The following is a 15,629-nucleotide window of genomic DNA, read 5'->3' on the forward strand; positions in this document are numbered from 1 at the left end:
GGAGGCGGGCGCGGGGCGGGCCGGGACCGCGGCGGTGCGAGGAGCCGCTCCCGGCGCGGCCACTGGGTGCTGTCACCGCTCAAGCCCAGCCCGGGGGCCACTCCTGAGGTCGCGGGGCCGCTTCCCCCCGCACATCCACAGTGGTTCAGCCATTCCCCCCCGGGCCAGCTCCGTGGCCCGGCCCGGCCCCGCCCCGCCCGGCGGAGGTGACGCACCGGGCCCGGCGGTTCCGGCGCGCAGGAGGAGCTCGGGGCGCCGCTCTCGCCGCCCGCCTGCTCGCCCGGTAAGTGTGGGGCCCGGCCGTGCTGCGCCGGGGGACTCGGCGGGGTCGTGCTGGGGCTGGGGCGAGCCCGGCCCAGCGGGAGGGATGCGGGGCCGCTTATCCGTGCCCGGTGCTGAGCTCGGCGCTCCGCCCCGGCAGAAGCCGCAGCCCGAAGCTCCCGGGCTCCAGGCGGCCGTGCGGGGGCCCCTCCTCGCCCCGCCTTCCCCCGGGCTTTCCCCGCACGGTTCTCTGCCGCGGTGTTCCTGAGCTGCCTTCCCACAAGCCTGCGGCGCTCTGGCTGTGCGGGACGAGCGCAGAAGCTGGTCTCGTATACATTCCAAAAGAATGGACCCGAGGTAATTTAAATGCGCTGGGTACCGCTCTGTCCGAGCCCAGAGGTGCCGTGGAATACGTAGGTATCCATAAAACAACTTGTTAAAAGTGACGATAGGTTGGAAAGGGCAGGAATGAAACGGATTAGATGAGCTGGGAAAGACAAGGTAGCCGTGATAGTGTGAACCAAGACTGGCAAGAGGAAGGAAAGCAGGTATGTTCCCAGGGGAGTGTGATATGGCTGCAAGGAGGTCCCTGCAGAGTCACCTGTCATGAAAAGGCTAGGGCATGTTCTGGTTTCTTGGTCTTAAATGGAAAAATTCCTACCTAAAGAACAGTAGAGAAGGAACGGCGAGGTGTGCGCTGCGTATGTGATGAGACAGTTGGGGATGATGCACAAATTATGGGTTTGGGTGACATAGATGAAGATGCAATTAGAATTGATAACCAGCATGGAGGTGAGGCTGTGGATGGTTTCAGGGAAACAGGAGGGTGTTAGGCTGTCGAAAGGTTACATGGGTAAGGAGTCCAGGAGGCAGACTTAAGTTGCACTTTCTGTTTCAGATCAATAAAGAAGTGAAAGAAGAAAAAAAAGTATGAAATGGTTGTCAAATATCAACAGAAAAAGAGAAGGAGCATTCTCCAATTGGAGGAGTCTCCACCAAAAGATTTATTAGAGGAATCCCACAAGGGTAGGCAAGAAGTAAGAAAATAGTGATGTAGTGGGACAAGGTGGAGTCACATAACGTCCCGGCAAGATGGAAGGCATTTTGTTTCAAAAGACCTTGTTAAGAATTGTGTTGCAAAGCTGGAGTCAGGGAAAGGGCACTGTTGGAAGTGATAGACAGCAGGGGGTAGGGGTGGGTGTGTTTAGGAGTTCCTGCAAGAGAGGTGACTAAATTGTATCAGTGTCACTGAAGATACAGGAGTATCTTGTATAGAGGTGGTAAAGAAGGAGGTCATCCTCCCTTGGATAGGAAAGTGATCTAAGTATGGTTTAAAATTTATAATTTGGTTTTGAGAGTTATGGTCATTATTTAATCTAAATAATCCTGGCTTTTTTGACCCTATCTTTTGAGCTTAACATCTTGATTATCCTAAAAATCAGTGCTATGAAGTAGTAGCTGTGTCTTGTCTTTCTTTGTATTCAGAAAGTTTGATTGGGTTGAGTGTAGGTGAGTTTTGTTCCTGGTTTTCCGAGTACCCTTCTTTGTTTTGTCCATGGAACATGTGCCTTATCCTTCCTCTCCCTTCAGTTGTGTCAGTGTGGTGTCCAGTTATGCTGGAAGTGAGCTCTCCTGCAATTTTGGGACAGGAGTCACCCAGTCCTGCAGACTGTTTTCTGCTTGATAAATCCATATGTCCACTTGCCTGTGCAAACAGTTCCTCTTTTTGCTCACAAAACTATGTTAGTGGCACAGAGAGACATCTCTGCACTTCTCTGACCCCCTCCCCAGTGACTGGTGTGTAATTGGGAAGTACTGGGCAGGCCCATTATTCTACCTGGATATCTACAAACATCTCACTGCTTGGATATGACTTGCCATGTGTTGGAATAGCAGAGGACCCAGGTTGTTTTCCTTTCTCTAGAGTGTGGAATGATCTGAATGAGTTTGAGAAGTTCCCTGGCCTGTGAAACTTGCTCAGGCTTTGTGGTGGCTGAACAAAGTTGTTGCATGCTGGGGTTAGAGGCTCAAATAAAATTCTTTTAACATAAGTTTTTGCAGGTGAAGATCCCTTACTTTTTTTATGCAAGAGCTCAGTGTCAATGCAGATTAAGCCCAGACTCTAAGCAGGGTAGAGGGAGGGACGAGGGTTTGCCAAATCAGATTTCACATCTGTCTCCTTCCAGTATGGAGAGACACTGTGTCTGTTCCTCTGAAGTCCTGTGGAAAGTGGTGCTATAAATTATTTGTGTGCTCCATATGCTGTGGATAGCTAAGGAATCAAGAGGCAAATGAAAGGAATGAAGACCAGAATTCAGGGGGTAATATTAGGTACTAGTCTTCAGCCTCTCTGGAGGTTTGTGTCTCCTGAAATCACTGAAGCCCCTCAAATTAATTGTACATCACATCTCTTTCTGGTTATTCTCTGCTGCCTAGTCAGGTGACTGGAAACAGAAAAGAAAAAAGATTTGAGGAAAAATAATGAAAATTTATGGTTGAGATTTCCTGTACTCTAAAGTCAAGATTATCAAAGCTTGATTATGGTTTCCCCTGCAGCTACAAATTGCAATACTGAGGGAATATATTTGAGTGGCAGAGCTGACAACATAGTAATGCAGAATAGGAATGTATTTAAGGAACCAAATATGTGCTGCTTTGGGAAAATAGAGCTTTGATTTTCATATATGTTTTTATATGTAAAATTTGATTAAAGCATTTTTCTAATACTTCTGTATTTAATATATTATCTCTAAACTAAATACTTTGGTTAAATGGAAAACTACGACTAAATATGAGATGACCATAATTCAAGGTTAATTCATGCTTTACTGTTGAATCTTTTAGAGCTCAAATTCATACGGTTCAGTTACACAAGCAGAAGATGTGTAGTTCAGATAAGTATCAGATGTGTGAATTTTCCAAAACAAGCGAAAATCTTTTTTTTAAAAAAAAAGGAAAAGTTAGCTGTTCTGGTTCTTCTTCAATAATAGCTGTCAACACCTGAGCATAAATTTCTACATTCAAAAGGTAATAATTATATATTGAGAAGGCAATGAATAATAATTTTATTTCACTCTTCAGATATAAGGCCCAAGGCACATCACCTCCAACAGAAACAATTTAAGGGGTGAACTAGTTTCACAATTTCTTTTGAGATGGTATTGATAATTGTTAAATTGTCTGCATGTGAGAGATCTGTTTGCTGGTCTTTTTTCCCTAAGTCCCACTTAATGTCTGTGGCTCTGAAGCAATATGGATTTGTACAGAATACCACAGGTTGTACAGGGTATCACAGGTTGCCTTTCTAGCTACTATGGTTATAGGTAAGAAGTTTGTATTTTTTCTATTGATTAAATAGATAGGATGCTGTTCTTCAGCATTTCAGGCCTTTGAACTGAAATAATAAAAAACATTGTCATAAATTCATGTTTATCTCTGAGAAGATCTGTAGTGAAGGTTATGCAGCCTGTTTCCAAATGTCAGAAGTCACGGGGCCTGCACTGGGGAGTAGGATGCAGTGTAATAACCTAATCTCCAAGAGTTTGGACCTGTCCTGTAAGAGAAGCCTTGGCTTTGGAGGTGCAAGAATCACAATGGGTCCAAACCAGGGACATGCACAGCAGAATCCTCTTTACTGGGCCATTGGGTTGGTCTGTTCCTAGCTGTTTGGTCACCTATTTGTTGTTGACATGGCACCTCTTACAATTACTTAGGTACAGAAAAAATTGTTTTTCCTCCCTTAGGAGACAGAGCTCAGATGAAATCAAAAGAACGATAAAGTTTGAAGGAAAAACAAGAAGCTGCGCTTGCTTTCCTGGTCTGCAGTTTGGCAGGGCATTAAGATGTCCGTGGACATGAACAGCCAGGGCTCTGACAGCAATGAAGAGGATTATGACCCTAATTGCGAGGAGGAGGAAGAGGATGAGGATCCTGGGGATATTGAGGATTATTATGATGGGGTAGCTAACGACGTGGAGCAGCAGGGAGCAGATGCCTTTGATCCAGAGGAATATCAGTTCACCTGCTTGACTTACAAGGAGTCGGAGAGCACTCTGAATGAACACATGGCCAGCTTGGCTGCCACGTTAAAGGTGAGGAAAGGTTTCTGCATTAACACAGGTGTAAGACAAGTCTGTGGTTGAACAGACAAACATTGAGAATACAGTTGCAATGAAAGCTGTGGCAACATTTCTGTTATGGGGCTTGGAGGAGCATTATTGAAGGTCCCTTGTTTGCAACTGACTTAAAGGTTTACGATCGTTACATACTGGGGCCTGAAAAATCTTCCTTATTGAATATTGGTTTTTTTTTTTTTTTTTTTTTTTTTTTACAGAGATGACCAAAATTCCTGAGTTATAACTTTGCATTAACACAATGCAAAGAGGGTATATAGAAATATAGAAAAGAAACAAATCAAACCATAAATGGTGCAGTTTGGTACACCTGCGTCTGAGAAGAAAACTGACAAATAGGAAGACATGCTAAAACTCTGTAATTCTAGCAAAAACACTTTTCTTGGTTGGTTCTGAGAGAATAATCATGGATTTTCAAAGACAGATCAGCTGTCATGCCAGTTATTAACAGTACTGCTGTAGTGACAGCAATTGAAGTACAGTGAACTTGCCACCTCTTGGGGCAAGTGAGTTAATTCATCACTGAAAAGTCACACTCAGAATCAGCTCTGTGGAATTATGTTCAATAAGACTTTTGTGAAATTTTCTTTCTCTTTTTGTAACCGGTTACTGTAGTGTCAGTCAAAAGAGGAGGCAGGCCAGACAAAAGCAGTTTTCTGAGCTCTAGATGTGGACACTGGATTGAAATTGCTGCTGCATCTACTTTGTAAGAAACCAGGTCTTCTAGTGCTTGTTCTTCTCTGGAACAGCCCCTGAGAACAGGACAGGTGATGACTTCAGCATATAAAAAAACATGTTGGGTAGGTTTTGATTCCAGTTCATTCTCTCTGAATCAAATCTAATTTTAAAAAGGAGAGGGATCTGTTGGTCTTTACTTGCACATCAATGTCCTGTACAAAATGTATAACCATGAAGCCTGAGGACTATGACCCATAAACAGCAGGCTTTAAAAGGCACCTATAATTTGATGATTTTGCCATCTGTTGTGCTCGTTGCGAGCATTTGCCACCTCAGAAAATGAAGTTTTACTTTGTCTTGCTCTTAAACTTGTCTCTGTAATTGCTTCAAAAGGTGCATTCTGAGCTCTGAATGCCTGCAGTTCCCTACAGATTGTCAGAAACTAGAGGCAACAGAATAGTTGGTCAGCACTTCTGATCCAGCTGCCAGTTGCTTTTGGTTCTTAGCAATTAAAATTTAGAACAGCTTTTCTGTTCCTTATTGTCTGCCTTCAAATGGAACACCCACCTAAAAGGTGACCCCTGCCATGTTGTTCTCTTGAATTAAAATACAGAAAAAGCAATGCTTTTAGTCCTTAAAATCAGGCTTCCAGTGCTAAAATTTTCAGGAGTTCTGAAGGTCTCATTGAGACCTATTATAATTGCCCAGACTATACCAACCTGCTAGCTCAAATCTCATCCCAAATAGTAACCTATGAGAGAAAATCTAGATTTCTTTTATATCAAGAATATGCCTGCATGTTTACTTTTAAAAAGAAGTGCTACACACTATGGTCTGTGCATAAGAAGACAAAATTGAATCTGAGTAGCAGTTTGGAAAGATGTGATCTTGTAAGCCACACACTCAGGCTTTACCCCTTGAAGTGCCACATTAACCTCTTTTCTCCAGCAACAATAGTCCCACAGTTGCACTTTTATAGGATATCTCTTGGGTATCTTCAGCATTTGCTTTTTGTTTCCTGGCATACATGCTTACAGTTCTTCAACAACCCTATCTTCCTTCCCCTTTCTCTCCCCCCCACCAAAGGAAACTTGTGATTTTTGTTAGTTTTCTGAGACAAAATGAAATAGAAAGAATTAGTATTGAATTAGCAAGCATAGAGAAGAAAGAAATGGAATGGAGCATGCTGAATTATTTTTCATTATTTTCCATGGACCTAATGGATATGAGTAAACCGGGGTAGACTTTTAAAGAATTATATTAACTTCTTTTCTATTAATTTGCTTGAGCTGTAAAAACTGCTTTTTCTTTTTAAAACTACCTTTCACATTGTCTTGGGTTTTCTTGGATAGTGATGATTGTTATTTTGGAGCGTCTAGTTAATTTTGATTTCATCTCCTTTACTCTTTTATAATAGATACTGATTATGTGGTGCTTTTTCAGCATTGGCTCATACTTAAGGCAGAGTGGTTGCCCCAATAGGGAAGGCTGAAAGTAGATTAAAGATTATCTTCAGGAGGTACAATGTTGAAGCCAGTGGATGACTTGGTATCTCAGTGAATTGTTCTCACAAATTAATAGATTAATACAGTTCCCTAAAGCAAATAAAAAATAAATGCAATGAATGGGCTTAAAGGTGTGTTGGAATGTTCTGTCACTGTCTGTTCTCGTTAGGTGATTCACTTTCTGAAGGTTGAACTCTGGGACACATCCACTTGTATTGTCTGGCTTTTTTCTTTGTGACATACTGTCTACACACTTTAAAGATGAGAAACAGAATCTCAGAGCTTTATATCTGTGCTGTTAGTGGCTAATAACAGTTTAAATAGATAGTATTTCATTTGCTCTGCTTATTAACCCTCAACGTTTGTTTTTCAAACTCAGTTTTGCTCAGCTATTTCAGATCGATTGTTAAATTCCTATTTTATTTTAAAGCATTGTGGTAAAGGGTGGTCTTTGGAAATTTTCTTGGCTGTTTGCATTCCCCGTGAGTTATAGCTGACAGTGTTCTCATTCTTGCTGAAAGCACTGAACTGAACAAACCTTGCACTGGCTGGTTAATGTCAGGTCAGGTGTGAACACCCTGCATGTGTTTAAAAGTTTGTATGCAGCATTGAAAGAGAAAAATCTCTTCAACAAAATGCTTATGTTTTGTTTACCCCAATTAGAAATAGCAGTCAGCTAAAATCTGAAGTCTGATAAAAGCATAAGACCCTGCAAGTAGGCAGATGTATGTCCTTGTATCTCTTACTGTTGTAGGAAACTTTTGCCTCAAATTGTTCCAGCTTTTTGTCAGGTGTGGAAATCTGAATAGAAACATTAGTGCAAACAAGGCAGCAATAGACTAAGCCAGCTGTGCTGAGTGACAGGCCTGCAACTACATTAGTGGTTATTCCAGAACCATAAAGGACCTAGAGAGATTGAATACATGTTACTCTGAAAATTTCTCCTTAATTTTGGTTTTGGTAAGAACTGTGAGTTCATTGGTTTTCAAGGAAAGGAAGAGGAAATCTTTGCTCCTTGGTTAGTGATGTTAATATGAAGATCTGAGGAAGGTTCCATTAATATCCTGACTAAAATTAGGACAGGCAATCTCTATTGAAACATACCAGAAGAAAATCTTGAATTAATACCCAAAACTGTGCTTCTCTGACCAAAAGGCCTCTGAATTGAAGTAGGTCACTTTTAATTCCTCACATTAAAACCACAGTCAACACTTGGAAAGGACAATGCTCTCAAAAGCAGAGTGGCCTGTATTGCTTTCAGACCAGCAAATGAATTGACAGCAGTTCTTTTTAAGAAATAAATATAATTATAAGATACAGTATCTTTCAAATATAATGAGTTAAAACGGTATAGTAGTAACTTTGCTTTTGAGATAACTCTGTCAGTTGTCACTGAGTGATTGTGGGTCCTGGAGTGGCTTATCAGTACATGCAAACAGTGTGATACTCAGCAGTTGTACGAACAAAGCTGAGCCTGTCACTGGCAACCAGTTAAGTGTATGATGATGTCATACTGGTTTAGTTTCTTAATGGTGCTTCCTGGCTCTGCTGAGGGTCTCAATACGTTTCTGAAGTATCTGTAATGTTTCAAATAACTGGCAATGGTTTCTCTGTTTCAGTGATGAGGTGAATTTTTCTAGTGTAACTTTGTTGTTGTTTTTGTTGTTACAAACCACTGGATAAAACAATTGCACTTAGAATTTATAAAAAAAAAAAAAACAACTTTACCTTGACTTTAGGTGTTAGCTGATTGTCAGTCATGAGGAAGCTGTGATCTTCCTGCATATGCAAGCTAGCTAGGGAATATAGTCATGATGTTCTACAGGGAATCAGTACTGACATCTTTCCACTAAAACCAACGGAATTAATTGTAAGACTGAAGAACTTATACTTTTCACTTCACTAATTTGAGTGATCTGCTAATTATCAGAAAGCAAGAAGCTTACTTCCTGTGCTTTCTGAAATTGCAGCTTCTGATGTGGGTTTTTTTAGCTCTGTCCCTTGAAGAGTAAATCTTGTTAGATGCAAGAAGTATTTGATATCATGACATAATTCTGCTAATCCATGTTATCACTAGTGATCTTTTAGAGATAAACCATTTTTTTCATATATTCTGGCTCACCATACTAATGTTGCATCTTCTCATGGATCCAGGTTAGTATTTACTCATGGAAGCACAGCCCTCTGAGGCTGCTCCACACACTCAAACTGCACTGACACAGAGCAGTTAGTTTTGGAGAGATGCTTGGTGAGAGCTGGCAGTGCTCCTTTGCAGACGCCATCTCCAGCAGACCCAGGGTCATGTGCATGGGAACTGGCAGCCCATGTGAGCAGCCTTTCCTGAAGGAGTCTGCTCCCTGCAGTCACAAAGTGTCTGTGAAGAGCCTCATGTCAGGACCTGGGTGTGCGTGCGTGCCCCGCTGTGCTGCTCTTCAAACCATGGCCCAGAACGTGCTGTGGGGTGCTGCTTATCTGAACCAACCTGCAGTGCTGCAGTGTCATCCTTTCAATGCCATAATGACTTCATGGAAATTTCTGCAATGTAAAGTGACAGCATTAAAGCCTCACTGTGCCTGGGTACCTCAGGTGCAGGAGAGGGATTAAAGCCCCTTGAAGTATTAAAATGCATGTATATAAGAACAGTGTTTCAAAAATTTGTTAAAACTTAGTCCATAAGCACCAATATTGGTAAATATTAGTAAGCAGTAAATATTTAAATATAATTTTTTATAAATGGTAGAACCTGATAGGCAAATTTGACTTTTTCACAGAACTCCCATGGTGCTGTTTGGCCAAGATAAGACTGTTTCAAAGTACCCATAAAGCCCTAGATTAGTCAGGACATGCAGGTTTGTATCTATACTGTGTTCTGTATTTTAACATCAAACCAACATTATGTGGGACATCCAATCTGAAGCTGTGACCCTTAGGGGCACCCATGTTTGAGACATATCTTTGTCCTTTACTTGCTTTTTGTTCCTGAACAGAAAGATGCAAAAGTTGCATTTTTGCCCACACATTCACAGTGCCTGTACTTCAGCAGTATCAGGAGGACATGAGTGTGTCTAACTTCAGTGTAACTGTCCTCAGTGTGTTTTGTTTTGGCTCATAAAAGTATTTTTGTTTTTTAAAAATGTATTACATTTTTGTAGAGTTCCGGTCAGCAAAATAGGAGAGGTGGCTGGAGAGCCCAAACCTTGCAACCTTGTGACACCTTCCTGGAGTCATTTGAGGAGAGAAAACAATTTTTTTATTTATTGCCCAGGACTGCTGAAATTCTCAAGTTGACTGGGAAAATGAGCCACAAATGTACAGGGTGATTATAGCCCACACATTTCTTTGTGATTCACACCTTAAGTGTGTTGTACAGCCAGTATGACTCTGCAGTGAGCAAAAAAAATCTGTTTGCAGCTGTTGATGAGTGTGATCTTGGTGGGAGGTAAAGGCAAGACACAAGTCAATGAAAATGCCAAAACAATCTCTCAGTAACTGTTTCATGTTGCAAGCTTACAGCTGGACATCATGATCACAGGAGCAGCATGAAGCAGCTGGACACTTTGCCAAATTTGTGCTGCGTCTGTTAAGGATGGTGCAGCAGAAAAAAGCTCTGTTGTGCACTGTGAAACGTGCAGAGCAGATGTTCTTCTTCATCTTTGTATAACAAAAGTAAAATGCCCTTAGAGCTGGGGTTGTTGAGTGAAGGACTGACTGTCTTATTTGGGACTGAGCAGGGATTACTCACTGCAAAGCTACCTAAGCCCTGCTCCACTGTGGGTGTGCGCACACACCAGTGCTCCCAGTTTGGGTTGGCTGTCCAGTATTTTGAGCCACTGGTCACAGCTGTGTGGGTTCAGGTTATTACCAGGCTATCCTTTCTTCCTTGTGCACCTTCTGAATCATCCTTTCTGTCAACCAGAAGGAATTGTTCACTCCTGTGTTTTGCTAGGAAAGCACCTCATCAGGGGCTATGCAGTGGGGTGTATTGCTGGGTGTTGGCAGCATTCAGGGAGCACAGTGCAGAGTGTTCTGGGCACTGGTGTTTTCACACTGTGTTGCTTTGGAAAGAATAACTGCAGGGAGGACAGCTGGGAAGTCTCATGTCAATCTTATATCCATGTGCTGTCTTACAGCTTTCTTGTTGCATTTCTTTCGCTCTAAATCTTTCAAAGAAGGGATCTCATAGCTGTTTTGTAATAATGCCTTCTGGCATACCAGCTTGCTTAAATGTTTCTCTTCTTTTAATATTTATTTCTGAATTTCCTCAGGAAGAATAGCCGAACAGCTTGAGAAATACGTATGTTGAGATTTCCTAGCTGAGTCCTACTGATCCTGTTTGTTGGCAGCTGCAGCTGAAATTGTTACTGTCCTTGTGTAGGAGAGTGGATGGATTAAAGCAATGTGTAAATGTGGGGAAAGAGCTAGAATTTAACCCCAGATCCCCTTTCTTCTGTATGTGGCCAACTGCGTTACGCGCTAACAGCTTCACAACTGTGGTGTAACACCAGCAGTGTTTGTCATTCCCAAACTGCAGTCTTGCCTCCTAAATATGCTTCTAATCTTGCAGACTGACACCAGATCTCTGTGTGCCAGAAGGTGAGTGACAGGGTACAGATTAAAACCCTGTGATGAAGCAAAGCTTATGTAGTGCTGTTTGGCAAAACCTTTCCATGGTATTGAGAGTGCAGCTACAGTCTCTTAAATGGTGGCATTTCTTACCTGCTGCAGCCTGCAGTCTGTAATCAGGAGAGGGCCTGAAATGTCAGAGAAATCATCATCAATCCTCTATGTGAAAGCTAAAGATGGAAGGCTTTTTCTCACTTTTGTTTTTAATTTGACTAAACACAAGAAAAAAGAAATGCAGTATATATGATTTTGTTGTAAGACTGTCTGGCTTTCCTGTTAGATGAAATTAATTTGAGTTCCATTTTGAAAACAATCTTCTTACGCTCAGAAACTTGTAACAGATATGAAAGATTTTGCCACAAGTCTTTGAACACTTTGGGGTGTTTATAGCAGGTGATGTGAATCATATCTCAAGCCCCTGCAACCTCTTGAGTTTTCTACCAGGATTATATATTGGAAGTCTGCTTACAAGAGAAAGATCAAAGGATAGAGTGTGGTCCAAAAAAAAAAAAAAAAAGCTTTGGGTTGCCCTTTCTTAAATCTTGATACTTATGCAGTTTTCTGAGAAACCCTCCAGTAAAAACAGGGCAGTCACATAATTTTTCCAATGGGGCACGGAGGGAGTCAGATCTGCTTTCCACAAGAAAAATAAGTATAAAATGAATTTTTTTTCCATTTGTGGGTCACTTTCCTTACCTCAGCATACTGCAGTAAAGCATGTCTGAAGGGATTTTTTCTTCAGTGAAATTACTCAGTACAAATTATGGTTTCTTTCTAAGGTGTTAGTCTACTGCCAGCTCAGCTCAGTCTCTATTTTGCCATAGTTTCTCACCAACAGAAACAATTTAGAGGCTTTTGCTCTGTGTGCCTTTCCTGTTGTAAAGAATTTTAGTGTGTTTTTGGAGGTTTGGATGCAATGCACAAACTAGTATCTTTTGAAGTTCATCCTTTCATTGTAGAACTACCAAAAACTATTTGTGGATTAAAACAAATGCTTCTCAAGATCAATCCTATTTGCTTAAATCTATTTGTATAAAAACATTTGATTTGGGAAAATAAATGAAATGGAAGCTACATTTCTTTATGCCAGGTTTGTATTCTTCTCGGGCAGACATTTCAGTGCAATCCTGATCTAACAGGATTTGTCAGCTTGGTGCAAAGCTGTGGGATATCAGTTCCAACTGGACTCTGTCATCTCCAACTCGTTCTGAATTGAATCTCTTTGAGAATCATGTGTTGATCATTGTTTTAAATTCCTGATACCATATCTCTGCAAAAATGAGAATTGAAATGCATGTCAAAAAAATAGGCCTTCCCTTTGAGAAAAGTGAAATGAACTCATGAGATATGCATATGATATAAATGTGCTTGAGCAATTTATGTAGAATATAAACTGTACAAAAGATGGTGTGTTTTTAGCTTTTAGGAAACATTTCTGTCTGAATTAGCAGTTGTCAAGATGGCATGGTTGAAAAGATTTTCTGCTGTAAAGAGATGAAACATTACCTCTCCAAACACCTTGGCTCATCTAAGGAAGAAGGTTGAGACAATTGTTTTACAGCCCTCTGAACACAGCAAGGTACCTGCAGGGATTCTTTGCAAATTCTTTTGATACTGTCTAAGGAGTGCCAGACTCCCTTTCACACTTAAGAAGTGTGAGAATTTTGCTTATCTTGGAGACTAAAGGACCTAGGAGATGAATGGAGATGGAAATAATAATGAAAAAAAAATATTGTGCTTTCTTCCTGAAAATGGATAGATTTGTGTTTGATGCAGTGGCATTACTATTTTGTTCCACTTTCAGAATCTGATTTTGTTCAGCACTATGTAAAATCTTCAGGCTTTTTTTACAACTCCTGGAGCCTTTTCCTTATACCAAGCAGCTTCCTTTTGGCACCCTTGCTTTGTGCATAGGTGCTGTGCCCCTTTTTCAGTGCACTGATCAAGATTTGGTGCCCATTCCTGGCAATCAGCAGCCCTTCATAAGTCAGAGTTATACTGGAGGAGGTTTGGAAGAGGCTTTGGAGGTGATAAAGTTCCTGTTTTAAAATAAAGCTGGAAATGGCAGATTGGGTGAAATTCTGTCTGTTCAGCTTTCTGCCACATCATGGAGAAAGAAGTCTGGTCTTCAGTCAGAAATTTTCCAATTTCAGATTTGGACTGAGCTGATCTTTGGTATTAAAGTATTAAGCTGGTGGCAGAGAAATGAGAATGGGGAAAAGAAAAAAAAACAGCACAACTATTGCTTTCAGCTTGTAAACTTTAATAAATTTAATCTCAGATAGAGGAGTTCTGGTGAAGTCGGGCTGTGTAGGAGCACTGGCATAATTAATGGGTTGCAGGGAAATACTTAAATAGTGCAACACAGAATATGCATTCCCCTTAGGACTGGGGTCTGTAGAAGTACTTCTCTGAAAGAAGCTGCTGCCAGCAAGACACTAAGTGGGCTGTGTTACTGCCTTTTTTTGGTCTTTAGGATTCTAAAATGAGAATACGAAAGTTTAAACAAAGCAGAAAATTTATCAGAGGCATAATTTTTTTAAAATGTGTTTTGTGTTTGAGAGAAAATGTTACTGTTCCTGAGATCTTGTGGCACCCAGTGACTGATAGGGGACTGAATCAGTGCTCTTTCTGTAGTGTTTTATAAGTTTGAGGTACTTCATTGGGTCAAGTACTTTTCCTGGCTGCCCAGGAAATGCTTCATTGGATAATGTACCAGCTTCTGTACATTGCTTCTTCACTACTGGAAGGTAATGAATTACGTACACATGGACCAAACTTTTGATTGTGGTGGTATTTTTCTGTGTTCAGCATGTTTTTGCTCCTGCTTACAAAGAAATACTTCAACTCTTTGGGGTGTTATTGAGCAAGAACTAGCTGACTTGGTACAATTGTTCAGTCATTGTGAGTGTACAGTCATTGAAGAGAGGCTGGGGAGCACTGCTAATCAATAGAAGCCGGCTTTTGTTAATCATTTGTTTTTCTTCTCATGCTTGTTTTCTGGAATTTCGTCAGTAGTGTTGGCCCCTGATGGTATTTACATTTGTCTTCTGAATTCCCAGCCTTGCTGTTGGTGAGCAGGACATAGCATGTGGTGAGACTTCACTCAGCAGGCACAGCCCCACCATCATCAGTTGTTTGCTCCTCTCCCATCCCTCTTTCTTACAGCTTGACTATTACTTATCTTTATTCTGTAAGAACTGGTACTTCTGTGCCAAGGAGGCTGTGCATATGTTGCTGCAACTGTCTGACTCTGGGACTTCTGTTTTGCAAGATCTCATGTACTCCAATCAGGTAGTATCAAAAATTTTTCTGCTTCAGAGCTTTTATGAAAGTGGTTTAATATCATAGGTCTGGTTTTATTAATTTAAATTTTATATTTTTTATATTCTTGTGTGCTTTTATGATGAAAGTACTAAAATTAGCACTACAGCTGATCCAGTTGATGCTTGCTGTTGGAGTTACATAGGAATAGTCACAGAAGCTTTGTTATTCTTCTAGATCTGTTAGTCTGTCATCCTTCTGGAGCATTAACTCCACATTCTGCTTGACATATAATTTGGCCCGAAAGCTTTTGATTGTGTTAGGATAGTTTGTTAGATTTCAGAAATGTCTGTTGGTATTTGTCTTTCTCTTTCAGTACATCTTCACTCTTGAATGTACTTGGCTCCTCTTCAGGGAACAAGTAACTCTGCGGAATTGTGATGCTGCAACAAATGCTATACCTCAGGCTCTGAAAATCCAACGGGAAAAATACTCATTTTTCTATGTTACAAATCAGCTTCCCATTTAAGTACAGCAGTTTGTTTTCTTCTGTCAGTTCTTCCTTACTGCTACTGAGAAATAGTTTCATTACAGCTAAAGAATGATTCATTAGCATGTGGTTTGCATTTGTAGGAAGCCAGTCTTGTAGAGGCCACATTCCTGGTGCTTGTTTGTTTTACAGACTCAAATGCAGATGTTTTCCTTGTACAAACAAGTCAGAGGTGTCTGTCTGGGTCTGCCAGGCTGGGGGCTTAAGATAACAACCCATCCCAGGCTGGCAGTGAGGCTTCATCCATGCAGGCTGTGCACTGGCAGCAGCAGCCCTGTGTGCCACGCTCCATCTAATCACAGGCTTCTGTGATGGGAGGGAGGACAATGCTGCTGGCAGCCTTTGTTTTCAGAGGGTCACATTGCATTGCTGGTGAAGTTGAGGAAGGTGACATGCCAGATCTTGTACAGCATGAGCTAATGCTTTGGTTCTCCTAGAAAAAGAGTTTTTGTACATTGAAAATTGCTCTTTAATTAGTGGGATTTCTTAGTAACCAGCAAAGTGGGCAGGTCAGAATATGGTGATGGGCAAAAGTCAATTAAACACATCTGCTTTGTGTGTTGGTTTTGCCCTGGTTTAATTCACTGACTGAACCATCCAGCAATGAAAAATGCC

General features: G+C 41.2%; 1 protein-coding gene across 1 annotated transcript in view; it reads left to right on the forward strand.

Annotated features, from left to right (window-relative positions):
* Nucleotides 1-127: 127 nt before the first annotated feature.
* The window catches only part of ARIH2 (ariadne RBR E3 ubiquitin protein ligase 2), a 36,261-nt gene continuing 20,759 nt past the window's right edge, over nt 128-15,629 (forward strand). Inside the window, exons 1-2 of the mRNA XM_062501048.1 lie at nt 128-283; nt 4,005-4,352. Of these exons, the coding sequence (XP_062357032.1) occupies nt 4,104-4,352 (249 nt within the window). The 5' untranslated portion in view covers nt 128-283; nt 4,005-4,103. The remainder of the gene's footprint in view (nt 284-4,004; nt 4,353-15,629) is intronic.

Source organism: Cinclus cinclus, chromosome 12 (assembly GCF_963662255.1).
Source record: "Cinclus cinclus chromosome 12, bCinCin1.1, whole genome shotgun sequence".
NCBI lineage: Eukaryota > Metazoa > Chordata > Aves > Passeriformes > Cinclidae > Cinclus > Cinclus cinclus.